Source organism: Salarias fasciatus, chromosome 13 (genome assembly GCF_902148845.1).
Source record: "Salarias fasciatus chromosome 13, fSalaFa1.1, whole genome shotgun sequence".
Taxonomy (NCBI): Eukaryota; Metazoa; Chordata; class Actinopteri; order Blenniiformes; family Blenniidae; genus Salarias; species Salarias fasciatus.
Window position 1 is genome coordinate 29,463,623 of NC_043757.1, and position 18,734 is coordinate 29,482,356.

An 18,734-nucleotide genomic window follows, 5' to 3' on the forward strand; every position below is an offset into this window, starting at 1 on the left:
TCTTTATCACTGACAGGTAGGGAGTCTTTCACATGGTTGGACAGGCCCGCCGACAGGGGGGACAAACGCCTGGTTCACAGGACGCACCGCTTCAGACGCGGAAGTGGGAAGCGCCGCGCACCGACTGTCAGATCGGCGCCCTGTTAACCTCTCTGACGGTTCATACAGGAGGCGTAGCGGCTCGCGCCGTGGACCGCCAGCTGTAAAGCTGGACAGAGCAGATCGCACCACACAGGAAGTCGGGAAGGGAAAATACGAGACAATCCGGTCAATTTTCAAATTAAAATGAAGTAAAATAACATAAATAATGTTGCTTTTCGGTTTTCCTTTTCAGATAAACACACACACACACACACACACACAGGGAGAGAGGGTGAGAGAGAGAGGCACCGCACGCTGCAGCGCTCGGCTCCGATCGCTTCCCGATCACAATGTTGTGTGATTATATCTGGTGTTCTTCTGGTTGTTGGTGACTGATTTGAGCTGTGGTCTCATCTGCTCTCTAGCGCCACCTAGAAGCAGTAAAATAGGTGCCACGGTCCGCAGGAATGTCGTAGAGAGATCATACCAACACTCACGCGATCGTCTCTTCAAGATCTACATTTCATGTGCTCACACCCCTGACCTAAATCCAACAGGAAGTCTGCGATTTCCCTTTCAAAGTAAAATTTTGCTCAAAATCACTCCTCACGAAAAAATTATCTCCTCCGAGACCGTTTGTTGTACAGACATAAGAGTCACGCGACGTGATGGAGGACAAATTTCTCTACAAAAGTTGTTCAGATCTTTGTCAAAAGTCTAACGGTGTGGATTTTATTAGCGTTCAAAGTTGGAAGTCTGAAATCCTGCCTTGCTCCTGCCCTCATCCGTTATAATGGGAAAAATGGATGAAAATTTGCCTTTTTCAGCACCTCAAACAAGTGCTAAGTGTGGCTAAACCGTGACTCCTATCAACAAACCGAGCACACGTAAAGCCTCACCAGGTTCTCCCGAACAAGATGATGTAACATAAGTGGGGAAAATATCATGATATATGTACGTTTTCATAGGTATGAAAAGGTGTGCGCTCTGCATTTTTTTTGCTCTCAGTTATAATGGAGCCGGATGGGGAAAAATCTCGCGCTTCTCTCAAACTGAGGCCTCTACGCTCCAAACTAAAAGTCTGACTTCTCTGAAAGCCTCACCAACTGAAAGACAACTAATTTTCCTATCAAACGTGATATTTTTTGTTCAGTTTTGCCAAACAGGAATGGAACAAGGAGCAGTTGTTTCCCAAACAGATGCTTTTATTTTCTCCTCTCTCCACTCTGACATGACCATATATGGGCGTACGGTGCAGTTACACAGCTGACAGCAGCTGTCAATCAAACTCTGACTCTCAGGCTGTGTTCCAAACCGCAGACTTACCTACTGCTCATACTAACTTATTGAGTATGCAGTGTGTTTACACTGGCAGTATGCCATTTTGAGTATGCGAGAAGTTCCCGGATGCATACTGCATTTGCCAGAAATGTTGAGTGGACATCGTGTGTTCACTACTCATACTGAAATTGCCCAAGATGCAATGCGACGGACAGCGGTTGCGCCTGACAGCGGTTGCGCCAGACAGAGCTTGCGCCGCCTGGCGGCCGGCGGGTGTGGTGGGGGGGCTGGCCCCGCGATCTGGGTCCAGCCCCGAAGGGTGTGAGAAGCTCTGCGCTCGCCGGCGGGCCCACCGCTGGGGTGCCGCGCCGCACCGGGGGGCCCGGGGGTCCGCCGCCGGACCTCCGGAACCGACTGAGTGCGACGCCCGGGGCGGGCCCGCTCCGTAGGACCGCTGGGTGAGACCGGGCGTCTCGGTCCCGCTGCCGAGCGGGTCAGGGGGGGCAGGTCGGAGAGGCGGGGGCGGCCGGCGGCGTGATCCATGGTCGCCCGCCGCCAAAGCCCGACCGGGCCTGGAGGCTGGGCCGCCGGGTCGGGAGAACCGACTGCCACGGTGCCGAGCGCCGTGCCGGGCGGGGGGCCCGGGGCGGGTCCGGGGTGGGTCCGGGGTTCCTGTGTGCTCTGCTTCTCTGCTGCTTCTCTGCTTCTCTGACTCCTCCTGCTGGAGCCGCTCACCCCGGCTGGCTCACATTTCGCCGAATTCGTCCGAACAAAATCATAAACAGTTGGTATTTGGACAAATAAACGACACAGTCAGCCTCTAACCGACCACTCTGTCGCCTAATTTAAAAAAAAATCTCGATGAAGTTGTACATTTGAAGAGTTTAGAGCTAAAGTGAAATCAGCTTTAGCAGGTCGATTTCGGCTCAGGGAGGAATGCAATGCATTGTGGGTTATTATGTAGTATGCTGTAGTGTAAACGCTTTGCATACTGTCTGATGGACTGAGTATGCAGGATGCAGGATGGATAGTATGAGTATGGAAGGATGTAGTAGGCAGTATGCGGTTTCGAACACAGCCAGTGCCTTCATTCAGTGACTGTCAAAAGCAGATGGGAGAAGCTAACAACTACATGTTAGTGGATGACAGATGCTAACAACTCCATGTTAATGGATGACAGATGCTAACAACTCCATGTTAATGGATGACAGATGCTAACAACTCCATGTTAGTGGATGACAGATGCTAACAGCTACATGTTAGTGGATGACAGATGCTAACAGCTCCATGTTAATGGATGACAGATGCTAACAGCTACATGTTAGTGGATGGGGCATGCTAACAACTCCATGTTAGTGGATGGGAGAAGCTAACAGCTACATGTTAGTGGATGGGACATTCTAACAACTCCATGTTAGTGGATGACAGATGCTAACAGCTACATGTTAGTGGATGGGACATGCTAACAGCTCCATGTTCGTGGATGGGACATGCTAACAACTCCATGTTAGTGGATGCTACATGCTAACAGCTCCATGTTAGTGGATGCTACATGCTAACAGCTCCATGTTAGTGGATGGGACATGCTAACAGCTCCATGTTAGTGGATGGGACATGCTAACAACTCCATGTTAGTGGGTGACAGATGCAAACAGCTCCATGTTAGTGGGTGGGACATGCTAACAACTCCATGTTAGTGGATGGCAGATGCTAACAGCTCCATGTTAGTGGATGGGACATGCTAAAAACTCCATGTTAGTGGATGACATATGCTAACAACTCCCATGTTAGTGGGTGGACGTCTCAGTCGCGGGCCGGCAAGGAGGCTCGGTCCCGACCAATGCCGCTTGCGGCTTTAATTATGTAATGGGCTTCTACAAGGAGTTTAAATCAGTTTTAACATGCTGAACAGAGGAGTTTAAATCAGATTTAACATCAGTGGCGGCTGGTGACAATTTTTTTAGGGGGGGTGCAAATTACCTTGGAGGCAAGTTGATGCTGCAAACCTAGCCACTTTAATGTCCATGCAGTTACAGAGTTAGGAAGAAAGAAAAACTGTATATAATCAAACATTGTCATCTGTTTTATTTTGAAGAAATGGTGTGTCTGCCACATCCACAGGTCCATTGTTCACTGTACTGGTCTTTGCAACAATTACACATTGATTATAGAACCAGATAAACAGAAAAAAATAACTTTGTTTTTCCCCTTGGGGAAATCCAGCTGCCTGGTAACCAGCTTATTTACACATACACCTATCAACATTTTCTGTGCAGTTAATTGTCTCAGAAATTATTGCAATAAGTGATAATATTGCACTAAACAACAATTTACACAACAACACTATTTTGAGACCATTTTCAACTAATATGCCATAACAATGCAAGAACATCCTATCAAAATCAATAAACTTTCACTTCTAAAGAACATTTTATCCTGGAACTGGAAGAAAATTTAAATCACTAAACAAAAATAATGAACAGAATGGATTCTCAGTCTCATTAACAATGAATGAAAACCAAACACAACCAATAAATATGACAGATAATGAAGTCTGTAAACAAAGCTGCCTTCACAAATGATTAAACATGGAGCTCTGACTGAAAAATCAGGAAAATTACCAGTTAGTACCTCAGTAAATGAAAAAAATATATAGCAACAAAAATATCCTCTAAAGCAGACGCCTCAACAGATCATATGAAACATCTGTTCCTTCAGTCTGGGAGAGCGAACAAATGAAGCTTATTGCAGCCGTCACTTATTACACTCATTTATTCTTACCGTGCACTTGGAGAGACTTTACTGAATTAATTTTCATTATTCCAGTTCCACCTTCACACACCGTCCTTCTCTACAGTCAGACTCTCTCTCCTCTGCCACTGTGGACGTTCGTTAGAGCCGAAAATGCAGGAGTGCAGAGGAGCGACAACAGCAGTGTCCAAACACAACGAAACAACAGAAATAAAACCATTCTAATTGGTTGATGATAAGAAGTGGGAGTGTGTGTGGCGCACAGAGCTGCGCCACAAACCCGATTTGTAAGGAACCAATTAAGATGCAGCTTTAAGTCACGTGTTAGTAAAAAGTTTGAGGCTCTCCATAGGGATCCATTTGTCCGGCGCCCCCATTCGTCTTCTTCTTTGGAATAATGGCGGCTGGCGACCAACAACTGAGGTGCATACCGCCCCCTGCTGTATCTCTTGGTGAATGTGTCCCGGCGCCCTCAAAACCAGGAAGTGTTATTCATACAGAAATACCATGAAAAATTATTAAAAAGAAACAAAGTATGCCCTTTTGTATGCACAGCAAGGCTGAACATACAATATTTTACATATATTACAAATAAAAATTATACACTCAAAGTTTTATATTTTCTGAAAATTGTGTAGACTGATTGTACTGACTGACGATAAACTGATGAGGGCGGCGCCCCAGCGCCCCCTATTGACCAGCCGCCACTGTTTAGCATGCTGAACAGGAGTTTACATCAGATTTAACATGCTGAAGAGGAATTAAAGGGAAGCGGAGGCGAGCTCCAGACGAGGGACACTGATGCAGGTTCTCTTGTGGCGCAGCAGAGCATCACTGCTGGCGTTTCAGAAGTCAGACTCGGCTCAGGGTTTGGAGATCTCTGCTTTATTTCTGGATCCCGTCACGTCAGAGCCTGAAGGCCTGCCGGGTGTCTGCAGGGTGTCTGGAGACACTGAGGCGGGACCCGGTGCTCAAACTGCCTCACACATTGACAGCTGCAGGTTATTGACTGTATATGAAAATGAAAGGTGGGCGGAGCTAACACGGCGTTCCTCACAGCGGTCTGAAGCTTCCGTCATGTGATTGGTCCAGCCTGTCACATGACCGCATCGAGTGGACACAGGAGGAGCTGTGGATCAGGGGGGAGAGCGGTCGTCTGACAATCGGGTGGTTGTTCGTTCGATTCCTGTCTCCCCCTGTCTGCATGCCGAAGTGTCCTTGGGCAAGACACTGAACCCTGAACTGCCCCCGGTGGATGGCAGCGGCATCTGCCAGTGTGTGAATGTGTGTGTGAACGGGTAGATGTGATAATACCGTGTGAAGCGCTCTGGGCTAAAGCAGAGGAAGGCAGTGCTGTAGGAGTGTCGTCCATTCACCACAGCTGTGGTCGGCTGACCGAAGCTGAACTTTAACTCCTGAAATCTAACCAACAGACCACTGATGTGAACATCAGAGTCTGGACCAGAAGGAACTGGTGATGGAGACCAGGGCCTGTTCTGGACAAGGCCCCGGTGTGGACCCAGTGAGGGTCCCACACTGGGACCACGTGGACGGACGGGTCTGCTGCCAGCTGGATGGGACGACATGTAGCAGCTGTCTTCACACACTGAGACACCTCTGCTGCAGTTCAAACATGTGGACCAATCAGTGGCTCAGGAAGGAGTCATTGTTGGAGAAAGACTGAAGGACACACACATGCACACACACACACACACACACGCCCGCCCCTACGCCTCCTGGGGGAATGCATGTGGAGAGGGTGTGTATCAGGACTGGTGTCCAGGAGTGCTGCCAGCAGGGGGCGGGCCCCGGGCCCCGGCCTGAGGCCTGTCCTGCAGGGTTGACTGACAGGAGGGAGGGTCCAGGGACCACGCTGCTGGGAGTCTGAGGACAGAGATGGACGACTTCTTCTTTGTGATAGATTCAGTGCAGCACACATGAGAACCAGAACGTTCTGGTGAGCAGCTCCTCAAACTCACCTCTGCTCGCCGAGGACGAGGACGCCTGCCCCCTCGTCTGGAGGACAGATGAAGACCCATCTCCCAAAGCACTCCATCCCTCTGGACAGCCAGCACAGCACTCCGTCCCTCTGGACAGCCAGCACAGCACTCCATCCCTCTGGACAGCCAGCACAGCACTCTGTCCCTCTGGACAGCCAGCACAGCACTCCGTCCCTCTGGACAGCCAGCACAGCACTCCGTCCCTCTGGACAGCCAGCACAGCACTCCGTCCCTCTGGACAGCCAGCACAGCACTCCGTCCCTCTGGACAGCCAGCACAGCAGCGGCCGGCAGCCAGGTAGTGTCCCTGCGCTCAGTACAGCAGAGAGAAGACAGCAGTGTCCAACACTGCAGTCGTCTCACCGTCCTCTGAGGACAACTCCCTCTGTCACCTGTCACATGGCATGGTGGACAGGTCAGACTTCCTGTGATCAGGAGGACACCTGCAGAACCAGCCCCAGACTCTGTCCAAACAAGTCAAAGTGTCGTGGTCCACACTCCACCGTGACAGCCACTCTGAATCAGGCCGTTCGGCCTGCAGGTGGCGCTGTAGCTCTGCCGGGCCGGAGCGTGCACGTGAAGCTGGAGCGCCGTCAGCTGGAGATACAGCCTCATTACCCAGCAGCATCACCAGCTTCTGCAGCGTGTTGTCTGTGAAGTGGCGTAACGGAGGGCTGTGGGGTTAAAGGTCGAGAGGCGGGGCCTGGACATGGTTCCGTCCACAGGTTCATGTTGAGGTGGTTTTTCTAACTGTTCCACTTTGGAACTGGATCCTAAGCAACGCCGTTCAGCGCTGCGCCGTGTGGAGTCAGGAAGCTGGGAGTGTGTGGACAGGGCCCCGGTGCATGCTGGGAGTCAGGAAGCTGGGAGTGTGTGGACAGGGCCCCGGTGCATGCTGGGAGTCAGGAAGCTGGGAGTGTGTGGACAGGGCCCCGGTGCATGCTGGGAGTCAGGAAGCTGGGAGTGTGTGGACAGGGCCCCGGTGCATGCTGGGAGTCAGGAAGCTGGGAGTGTGTGGACAGGGCCCCGGTGCATGCTGGGAGTCAGGAAGCTTTTTTTTTTTCTTGGAATAATAATTTTTTTTTTTATTATTAAGATAACAAACAGTACAAACATCAAACATTTAGACAGACACACTCCATTCACACGTCATTACATGTAGAAGTATCAGCTCTGCCGCCAGGCGAGAAATTATTAAACAAAAAAATAACAACGTTCATAAGAAAATAGAAGAACAACAATAAGCAAAGGAAACAGCAGCCCAGGGATGTACTGATCATCAGATGGTGCAGAACTTCTACATTAAAGCCGTCGTCTTTACAGCCTTTGAGTTTTCAGTGTTAGCAAAGCGGGGCGACAGTAGCTCAGATGGTAGAGCAGGTCGTCTTATAACTGGAAGGTTGCCGGTTCGATCCCCGCTCCCGCAGGCGTAAAACTGTCGTTGTGTCCTTGGGCAAGACACTTCACCCACCTTGCCTAGTATGAAAGCTGTGAGAGTGAATGGCTGGTGGTGGGAGGGGCCGATGGCGCCAGTCTGCCCCCCCCAGGGCAGCTGTGGCTACAGCAGCAGCTCAGCTCCACCCAGTGTGGAGAGAATGAAGAATGCAGTGTAAAGCGTCTTTGAGTGTCCAGGAAAGTGCTGTATAAAACCAATGCATTATTATTATTATTATTTTCTGTAAAGTTTCAGCTCTTCTAGGAAGAGGTTCCAGTCTGGTTTAGTGGATGTGGAATCCCCCCAGCAGTGGCATCAGCTGGTTAACAGGGGTGTTTCCTGACTCTGGTGGAAGCTGGTGTTGAACAGAATGAGGATCTCCTGGAGGCGGACGGTTCCTTTGGTTCTATTGGATAAAGAAAACTGCAGCTTTAGTCCAGAAAGTTTGACTGACGCTACACTGATGGAAAAGGTGTTGTAGTGTTCCGTCTCATTTGCACAGAAACAGCAGCTGGAGTCTGTGTTTAACTTCAATCTTTGCAATGTTTTTTTAGCTGGATGATATTATGAAGGATTTTAAAGGTTATTTCTTTGATTTTGTTCTCGATGCAGACCTGTTCTGCAGCCTCCAGGCCTGGTTCCAGTCTGTTTGAATTTCGCCCATCATATTAAATACATATTTTGGGATAGCATTCCATATATTGAGGTTCTATTTTTATTAATCGGCATGAATAGTTAATTTTGAATGCATTATTAAGTGTTTGAAAACTTAATCCTTCCATCCCCCCGTCTGCTTTCTTTTTGCACGAGTTCCCTTTTTACACAGTGGACCTTGTTCTTCCAGATGAAATCAAGTAAAGTGTAGTCCAGGTGTTTCAGAACATCTGGGCTCATCTGCATCGCTAACGACAGATAAACAGATCTTGATATTCCTTCTGCTTTAGTCAGCAAGGTTCTGCCATACAGGGTCAACGCTCTCATGAGCCACATTCTACATTTATTACTTATTTGGTTAATTAATGGGTCAAAATTTAGAGCACAGCCTCAACCTGATTTGAATCAGTGATCACCCCGAGGTGAGCGCTCCGGGTTTAACAGGAATCTCATGGATCTGCTGGTCTTCACCAGTTTTCAGTGGTAAAATCACAGATCTGCTCCGATTCGTCCGTCGTCCCCATACATCAGGAAATTCTTCAATACACTGCACAGTCAGGAAGCTGGGAGTGTGTGGACGGGGCCCCAGTGCATGCTGGGAGTCAGGAAGCTGGGAGTGTGCGTGTTGAATTCCGGATGTTGTGGGTGACATCTCATCCGTTGTGCTCCTCTGCTCTGCAGTTCCTTCGTGACGGGCACGGCGTGCTGTGAAGACCGCGCCCCCCTGCGGATCTGGGACACCGAACGGTGAGTCCAGCAGCTGCTGCCACTGTGTCCCACACCAGGGGACAGGTCCTCAGAGACGGAGCAGGCCCGTTAGGTCAATGAGGCGCAGTCGTCCGGGGGCGGTGGATCGTGGCTCCAGTTCTCACTGAAGCCCCTTTCCCACTGGCCTAAAACCCCGTTTAGACCCGCTGACCCCCGGCTCCTCCTGGCAGTGGGAAAGGGTTTCATCGGCATTTAGACCCGGGTCCTTCCGCCCTGCAGTTGACCCGGTCAGCGACGCCGCTCGCCAGCAGGCGGCCAGACCCGGGTCTGCAGGCAGTGGGGGAGGAGTCTAGAAGCCGATTGTTAGCGGGTCGAAAACAGGGGTCGACCCGCTGGCTGCAGGGGGAGAGGGGTCAAAGAAAGAAGGACTGTGAAGGAAGCAGGGACCTCTGGTCCTCTGGACCTCTGGTCCTCTGGTCCTCTGGACCTCTGGACCTCTGGTCCTCTGGTCCTCTGGTCCTCTGGTCCTCTGGTCCTCTGGACCTCTGGACCTCTGGTCCTCTGGTCCTCTGGTCCTCTGGTCCTCTGGTCCTCTGGACCTCTGGACCTCTGGTCCTCTGGTCCTCTGGTCCTCTGGTCCTCTGGACCTCTGGACCTCTGGACCTCTGGTCCTCTGGACCTCTGGTCCTCTGGTCCTCTGGACCTCTGGACCTCTGGTCCTCTGGTCCACTGGTCCTCTAGTCCTCTAGTCCTCTGGACCTCTGGTCCTCTGGTCCTCTGGACCTCTGGACCTCTGGTCCTCTGGTCCACTGGTCCTCTAGTCCTCTAGTCCTCTGGACCTCTGGTCCTCTGGGCCTCTGGGCCTCTGGTCCTCTAGTCCTCTGGACCTCTGGTCCTCTGGTCCTCTGGGCCTCTGGTCCTCTGGACCTCTGGTCCTCTGGTCCTCTGGACCTCTGGTCCTCTGGGCCTCTGGTCCTCTGGACCTCTGGACCTCTGGTCCTCTGGTCCTCTGGGCCTCTGGTCCTCTGGACCTCTGGTCCTCTGGTCCTCTGGTCCTCTGGTCCTCTGGTCCTCTGGTCCTCTGGACCTCTGGTCCTCTGGTCCTCTGGTCCTCTGGTCCTCTAGTCCTCTGGACCTCTGGACCTCTGGTCCTCTGGTCCTCTGGTCCTCTGGTCCTCTGGACCTCTGGTCCTCTGGTCCTCTGGTCCTCTGGGTTTGGACACCCGACCAGTCCCGGACCAGCTGCCGGAGCGCCCAGAGAAGACAGGCCGTGGCGGAGCACAGAGGGCGGGTGGGAAGGAGGACGTGATGCTGTCCAGGGGACTCGGCACCGCTGGACCTCCTCTAGTTCTGTCCCCTCACAGCACCAGCAGCTCTGTCCAGTCCTCAGGACGCCGCTGGACCATCATGTCTTCTGCAGACGGTCGTCCTACAGCCTGTCAGCCTGCAGCTTCAGAGACATCCTGACAGTCCAACCAGGAGGACATGCATGGGGGGGACACTCCATCCTTCTCCAAGTCCACTTGGTGTCTGTATAGAGACATGTCCTCCACCTACCTGGTGATGGAGGAATGTCCTCCATCCGCTGGTAGGTGGAGGACAGGACGAGCTGGTTTCGTCGGTCTCGGACGCCGTCCCTGTGGAGCTCTTCAGAAGGAGACGTGTGGAGGACTTGTGCGTTGGACCGGGTTTCAGGAGGAGCTGCTGTCTGTCCTCCAGTGTTTCCAGGCGTTGACACGTTGTGTGGTCACTCTGGGACATCGGTTCAGGGTCAGACAGCAGAGGAGGACATGTGTCCTGGAGTCTCCATTCAGCCCGTCTGACTTTGATTTCAAATTTCATTCAGCAGGTTTTCTTTCTTCCCTCTGTTGCCGTTGATTCTCTTTTTCCCCGTGGAGGACAAAGAAGTCCTCTGATCAGCCACACGAGGACGGTCCCACAAGAGGCCCGACTTCTCAGCGTCTTCGCTCTTGGCTAAACAGCCAAGCAGAAAGGCTTCAAAGAGCGCGGCGCTCCCGCCGCTCCTCCACAGCCGGCGGTCGGCCGGGATTCCTCACATTCCTGGTGCGGGCCGGCGCTCTGCTGTACAAATTGCGGCGGTATTGTCTCGGCGTTGCTCTCGTGCACGGGGGTGTCGCGGCCGGCGGCCGGCGGCCGGTTGTTTGTTTTAGTGGAAGAAAACCTCGGCAGGCTCCTTTCTCCACCTGTCTGACGGCCCGGCGGGGGCCCGCACCACGGCCCGCACCACGGCCCGCTTCCCGGGGCGTCCCGGCCCGCCGTCACCCCTCAGTACCCCCCAAAGCCCCGGCCCCCCGCCCTCCCAGCATTGTCTGTTCATTAATGATTCTTTTCACACGGTGTGTGATTGTGTGTGGCCCCGAAGCCAGCCGGCCTCCTGCAGGGAGGCCAGACCGGCTGCAGTCAGGCCTGCAGCCCCAGAACCCCCAGAACCCCCCGGGACCCCCAGAACCCCCCCGGGACCCCCAGAAGCCCCCTCAGCCCCCCAGAACCCCCCTCAGCCCCCCAGAACCCCCTCAGCCCCCCAGAACCCCCCCGGGACCCCCAGAACCCCCTCAGCCCCCCCCTCAGCCCCCCAGAACCCCCCCGGGACCCCCAGAAGCCCCCTCAGCCCCCCAGAACCCCCCTCAGCCCCCCAGAACCCCCTCAGCCCCCCAGAACCCCCCCCCCCCCCGGGACCCCCAGAACCCCCTCAGCCCCCCAGAACCCCCCCGGGACCCCCAGAACCCCCTCAGCCCCCCAGAACCCCCCCGGGACCCCCAGAACCCCCTCAGCCCCACCAGGACTGCAGCCCTCTTCTGGATGAAGAGCAGTCCCAGGAAGTCCTGCTGGCTCCGGTCCACCAGCGTCTCCACACTGAAGCTGTGATGTGGATTCAGACAGCAGGTCCAGCTTCAGCACAGCTCCATCATGTAGGTGACCCTGGTCCAGGTCCTGACCCTGGTCCTAGGCCAGGCTCTGACCCTGGTCCTGGGCCAGATCCTGACCCTGGTCCTGGTCCAGGTCCTGACCCTGGTCCTAGGCCAGGCTCTGACCCTGGTCCTGGGCCAGGTCCCCCTGCTGGCTGCTCCCTGTGATGCAGCCTGCTGCAGGGCTGGGGCCTGGTCCTGCTGGTCCTGCTGGTCCTGCTGGTCCTGCTGGTCCTGCTGGTCCTGCTGGTCCTGTTCTCTCGTGCCGTCAGATCCGGGCCCTGTCATGGACTCACAGCTCTGTCTCTCGCAGCGTGTCTTCGGGGGCCGTCAGGTGGTAAACCTGTGGTTTGAGGGCTTGTTGCAGGTCGTAGCTCCAGGTCTAGTTATGAATGAAGGACTGAATGAGGTTCTGTTTGTGTGGCATGCGCTCAGCCCTGGGTTTCAGTGCTAAAGGGAAAATGGGGTTAGTGGCGCCCCCGCCCCCTACCCCACGCCCCCTACCCCCCGCCCCCCGCCCCCCGCCCCACGCAGACACACTCAGCCTCATCACACACTCCCCACCGCCTCTGGCTTAGTCCTGAGAGCCCGGCAACCAGAAAGCTCTCACCCAGTCCGGCCCCCCACGGGGAAAGTCTGGGCCCAATAAGAAGCCCCCTAGGGTCAGGCCAGGGGATTACCAGCCGATCCAGCCCCGGGTCCAAGAGGAGGGCCGCCCGGTCGCCAGGGCCACAAGCCTCCTTTAATGGTTGCTACGAGGCAGGTATCGAACACGCCACCGCAGCACACGGTCACGGTCCGGCAGGAATCAAACGGCAACAAAGAGACAGTTATTCTGCAATCAGCTGTCCTGCTGGGAGACGCCGCTGCTGCAGGAACACACACACACACACACACACACACAGGAGCACGGGGCTGCGCTCACACACTCACACACACACACACACACACACACACACACACACACACACACACACACACACACACACACACAGGAGCACGGGGCTGCACTCACACACTCTCACACACACACACACACACACACACACACACACACACACACACACACACACACACACACACACACACACAGGAGCATGGGGCTGTGCTCACACACACTGAGAGAGAGAGAGAGAGAGAGAGAGAGACACAGAGAGAGAGAGAGAGAGACACAGAGAGACAGAGAGAGAGAGAGAGAGAGACACACAGAGAGACAGAGAGACAGAGAGAGAGAGAGAGACACAGAGAGAGAGAGATACTGACAGATACCCCTTTCCCACTGCAGCTAGCAGGTCGACCCGTGTCGGCGACTCGCTAACGATCGCCTTTTTAGACTCCTCCCCCACTGCCTGCAGACCCGGGTCTGAACCACCTGCAGGCTGTTTTCCTGTGCTGATGGTGTCCCACGTTGATGACATCATCAGCGCAACGGAGCACAACGAAGGTAAACATTGCAGCGGAACACCGTCCCCGTTAGCTGTGGACGAACCTCCTCTTCCTGGATCAGGAGCAGCTCTCTGGTCTCCTGTCCTGCAGTGCTGGGTCATCCTGAAGGAAATCTCTCGCTGTGTCCACAAACAACAGCTAGCATGCTAACGTAGCTGTCGACGTCATCATGTAAGTTCCCGGATGTGTCCCTCCCACCAAAGCCGATAGAAAGCTGACCCGCTAAAAACCCGGGACCCGGGTCTAAATGCCGATGAAACCCTTTCCCACTGCCAGGAGGAGCCGGGGGTCAGCGGGTCTAAACGGGGTTTTAGGCCAGTGGGAAAGGGGCTACAGTCACTTCAACTCTGCTGCAAAACTTTCTCAAATGGCTCTGAGATATCGAGGACTAGAGAAAGTGTGTTGTAAAGGGAAGCAAAGAGACAATATATTCATTAGTCACAATTATTTGTCTGCCAGTGTGTGACCTCTGCCCTCTCAGGTTGAAGCCAGTGTGTGACCTCTGCTCTCTCAGGTTGAAGCCAGTGTGTGACCTCTGCTCTCTCAGGTTGAAGCCAGTGTGTGACCTCTGCCCTCTCAGGTTGAAGCCAGTGTGTGACCTCTGCTCTCTCAGGTTGAAGCCAGTGTGTGACCTCTGCCCTCTCAGGTTGAAGCCAGTGTGTGACCTCTGCTCTCTCCTGACTGTTGATGGAGGCCCAGTAAGCAGGGCTCAACACTCCAGACTTCCTCTGGTTGTCCTGGTGTGGCACGGACGGATGGTGTGTGTGTGTGTGTGTGTGTGTGTGTGTGTGTGTGTGTGTGTGTGTGTGTGTCCTGAGCTGACGGTGCTCTGGCTCTCTGCTGGTTGGTTTTTGGCCTCTCCCGGTGTTTGGGTGGGGCCGGTCTGATCCGTGGTTCTGGTTTTCAGCAGGCCCCAAGCCACCCACTCACCATGATGCTTCCTCCACCGTGCTTCAGTCTTCAGGGGGACTGCCCTGGGGACTGAAGTCACTGTTTTGATCAACTGTCTGCAGCCTTTCAACTCTTCTTTGAAACAAACAGAATGCAGGCGAAAAGCAGAGTGTCTGAAAAGGAGCAGGAAGAAGTCTGACTCGTGTGACCCCGCCCCTTTCTTACTCATCGAACAAATAAACTGTTCCTTAAATCAATTTACAACCAAATAGTGACATGCAGCAGCTGTCCCCGGATTATTCAGGTCCGGAGTCAGTCCGCCAGTAGGCAGTGCACGACGCCACTTCTGTCTTCCTTCAGCTTCGTTTTGGACCAGCGGTCCTTCCTGTCCAGCGTGGCGGCGTCCCTCGCTGCAGACCTGGCTGGACTCACTGTTTTCTGTCTCTTCTCCATATCAGCATCAAACTACAGGTCAAACTGAAGCAAGAAAGCCTTTTTTAGAAAAGACTTAAATCTCCAGCCAGCAGACCAGACAACAGCGAGAGAATCCCACACTGCTCTGGCCCGAGGGCAGCGGCAGACTGAGTCCTGCTGCACTGGACCAGTCAGTGCTGCTCTGCCCAGACGCCGCACCCTCCTGGACCTCCTGGTCTGGGTATTCCTGGGTCCCGGGTCCGGCCCCGGCCTGCAGACTGACGCGTCCTGCTGTCTTCCTGTCCCAGGCTGGAGTGTGTGTGCAGTCTGGGCTCTGGGTTTCGGCGTGGAGCTGGAGTTCTAGACATCGTGTTTGAGTCGCCGTCCCAGATCCTCAGCTGTGGGTACGACACCTTCATCCGCCTGTGGGACGTCCGGCTCAGCACTCGGTACGGCGCCTCCTCACCTTCACACACCTTTCTCACATTTCCGTTCATCTGCTCAGACTCATGTTGATCCAGGAGGATCCAGGAGGATCCAGGAGGATCCAGTAGCCGTGGCTTACTCCGGAATGTTCATTTGAGCAGGAAAAACTTCCTCAGCACTCCGGTGTTAAAGTCTTTACTCCACAGTTTGTTGTTTTTTTTTTTTTTTTTTATAATTTTATTTATGCATTTTTAATATAAATGTACATATTAAGTGTGTACCAGACACAAAATGACTTTTTGTTTCTTTCTCCCCAAACTTAAAGAACCCCCACCCACCCTAATCCCTCCAAAAGCAAAGAACAAAAAAAAAAACAAAAAACATACATACCCGCAACATTTATGCTGTACGTGTTGAAGTAACCAGGAAATGAAGGTACAAAATTAATTCAGTACAATTTAGAAATAAAGGTGAAAGTAAGGGTGAAGTGTAGAAATCTGCCATGGTGTTGTTGTGCCTGTTATAATATTTCACTGTGGTAAGCTAACTAATTTAAACGACTATATATACCTTAGGAAGGGCTGCCATGTTTGTTTTTTTTTTCCATTGAACCAGCAAGTGTACACCTCATCTTTTCTAGATGTAAATACTGCATTAAATCGGCCATCCATTGGCTGTGTGTGGGGGAGGATGCATCCTCCCATCTACATACGAGTAGAATCAATCAATCAATCAATGTATTTTTGTATAGCCCAGTATCACAACAACAGCTGCCTCAGAGGGCTTCAAGATGTTACATTGGTCGGTAAAAATAAAAACAGTGAATAAGCATAATGTTAATATGTCAGATTCACAGTAAGGAGACAAAACGAAGCAACCACCGCCTTAGACCCTCACATCCGGCAAGAACAAACTCCAGAAACCCAGTGGGAGAAGAAGAGATCTTGGGGAGAACCACAGTATGGAGGGATCCCTCTCCCAGGGACGGACAGCTTTGGCAACAGCTAGCATGAGACAATAAGAAGTAAAGCCTAGGACAATGTTGAGGACAGTCCGTTGGACGGTCCAGCACAGGAACCACGGATCCCAGCAGTAGAACTGAAGCCAGTCCGCGGGCAGGACCGACAGGAGTGTCCTCCCGGTCCGGACGGAGCTTGTTCGTCGGCCCTCGTAATAGTGGAGTCAGCAACTGAAACTGGAGAAGACTCCCCCTCGAAGGGGGGGACAGCAGGTGAAAAGCAATGAACGGACTAAAGGGAAGAACATTCAGACATTAGAGGACAGGGCTCAGTGCACCGTACTTCCCACAGCATTCTAGCTCCTAGGGCAGCTTTGTGGATAGTTTAGTATTTAAACTAGTATTTAGTTAGTATAGTTTAGATAGTTTAGTTTAGTATAATTTAGTTTAGTTTAGTTTAGTTTAGTTTAGTTTAGAATCCCTAGCTGACCTGATCATAGGCTGCATCGAAGAGAAACGTCTTGAGCCTAACCTTAAATGTGGAGACTGTGTCTGCCTCTTTGACACCACTTGGAAGCTGGTTCCATAAAAACGGTGCCTGATAGCTAAAGGCTCTTCCACCTAGTGTCCATTTAGAGACTCTAGGAGTCACCAGTAACCCTGCATTTTGAGAGTGAAATGCTCTGATTGGTTGATAAGATGTTAAAGCATCTTGGAGATAGGTCGGAGCCATCCCATTTAGGATTTTGTAAGTGAGGAGAAGGATTTTAAATCTAACTCTAAACTCGACAGGAAGCCAGTGAAGAGATTTTAGAACGGGAGTAATGTGTTCACGTCTTCTAGTTCCAGTTAATAATCTGGCGGCCGCATTTTGAACCAACTGAAAGTTTTTTAATACACTTTTTGGGCAGGCTGCGAGAAGGGAGTTGCAGTAGTCCAGTCTAGTGGAAACAAATGCATGGATGAGTTTTTCTGCATCGCTTCTAGGTAGAATGTTTCTTATTTTAGCTATGTTGCGCAAGTGGAAATATGCTGTTTTACAAGCCAGGTTGATGTGTGCTTTAAAGGAGATATCCTGATCAAATAAGACCCCGAGGTTCCTGACAGTAGAGGAGGAGGATACACTGACGTTATCTAAGGTTATCTGTTCAGATAGACACTCTCTCAGTTTATGGGGGCCTAGTATAATGACCTCTGTTTTGCCAGGATTCAGACGGAGATAGTTCGTAGTCATCCAGGTTTTAATTTCTCTGATACAGTCACTGAGTCTGTCTATTTGATTAGTTTGATCAGGTTTCATAGATAAATACAGTTATCTAAGGTTATCTGTTCAGATAGACACTCTCTCAGTTTATGGGGGCCTAGTATAATGACCTCTGTTTTGCCAGGATTCAGACGGAGATAGTTCGTAGTCATCCAGGTTTTAATTTCTCTGATACAGTCACTGAGTCTGTCTATTTGATTAGTTTGATCAGGTTTCATAGATAAATACAGTTGTGTGTCATCTGCATAGCAATGAAAATTGATATCGTGACTTCTAATTATGTTCCCTAAAGGAAGCATATATAACAGAAATAAAATTGGCCCGAGCACGGACCCTTGAGGAACCCCATAACTGACCTGGGAGCACGGTGAGGACTGTTGGTTAACGTGAACAAATTGGTACCTATTAGATAAATAGGATTTGAACCAGCAGAGGGCTTTTCCTCTGATGCCAACCTCACATTCTAACCTCTGCAGGAGAATATTGTGGTCGATTGTATCAAAAGCTGCACTGAGGTCTAAGAGAACCAGGATTGAGACTAGACCTGCGTCAGCCGCCAATAGCAAGTCATTAGTGACTTTAACTAACGCAGTCTCAGTGCTGTGATAAGCTCTATATCCTGACTGAAATTTTTCAAATAAACTATTGTCCTGTAGGTGGCGGTAAAGCTGTTTAACCACAACTTTTTCCAGGACTTTTGAAATAAAAGGCAGATTTGATATTGGTCTGTAGTTGGCTAGAATATCAGGATCAAGATTAGGTTTTTTCAGCAGTGGTTTGATTACTGCGAATTTAAATGACTGTGGCACATAGCCATTTTCTAGAGAGGTGTTTATTATAGTTATGATCGTATTTAAGATAACTGGAAGAATATCTTTGAAAAGCTTAGTTGGAATTGGATCTAGGAGACAGGTCGAAGTTTTAGAAGACATTACAATCGAAGTAATCTCAGCCCCATTTACTGATGAGAAACTATCTAGTATTTCAGGTATTTCAGGTGGCGGCAGTGGCTGGATTCCCTGAGCTTGATCTGAGGAAAGCGCTTCACTGATTTTACCTCTAATGGTTATGATTTTATCATTAAAGAATTTAAGAAAGTCATGGCAGTTTAAAGATTCTGGGATTACTGGTTCCACTACAGTATGACTGTTTGTCAGTCTGGCTACAGTGTTGAATAGAAACCGAGGGTTATTTTTGTTTATTTCTATTAAACGAGAGTAATATAATGTCTTGGCTTTAAAAAGAGTTTGTTTATAGCTTAGCAAGCTACATTTCCAGGCCTTCAGAGATTGTTCTGATTTAGATTTACGCCACAGTCTTTCTAATTGCCGAGTTTTTTGTTTGAGAACACGGGTTTCAGAATTAAACCATGGAGCAACGCGCCTGGGTCGATTGGTTTTCAGCTGCAACGGAGCCACTACGTCAAGGGCAGATTTTAGTGAGTGCATAGCACTGTCAACAAACTGATCACTATTATCACCACTGGTCAATAAGCTCAT

At 51.4% G+C, this 18,734-nt stretch overlaps 1 protein-coding gene across 2 annotated transcripts in view; it reads left to right on the forward strand.

Annotated features, from left to right (window-relative positions):
• fbxw4 (F-box and WD repeat domain containing 4) overlaps positions 1–18,734 on the forward strand; it is a 69,071-nt gene that overhangs the window by 38,609 nt on the left and 11,728 nt on the right. For both annotated transcript variants that reach the window (XM_030106867.1, XM_030106866.1), the window contains exons 6-7: positions 8,883–8,948; positions 14,896–15,036. In XM_030106867.1, coding sequence (XP_029962727.1) covers positions 8,883–8,948; positions 14,896–15,036 — 207 coding nt within the window. The remainder of the gene's footprint in view (positions 1–8,882; positions 8,949–14,895; positions 15,037–18,734) is intronic.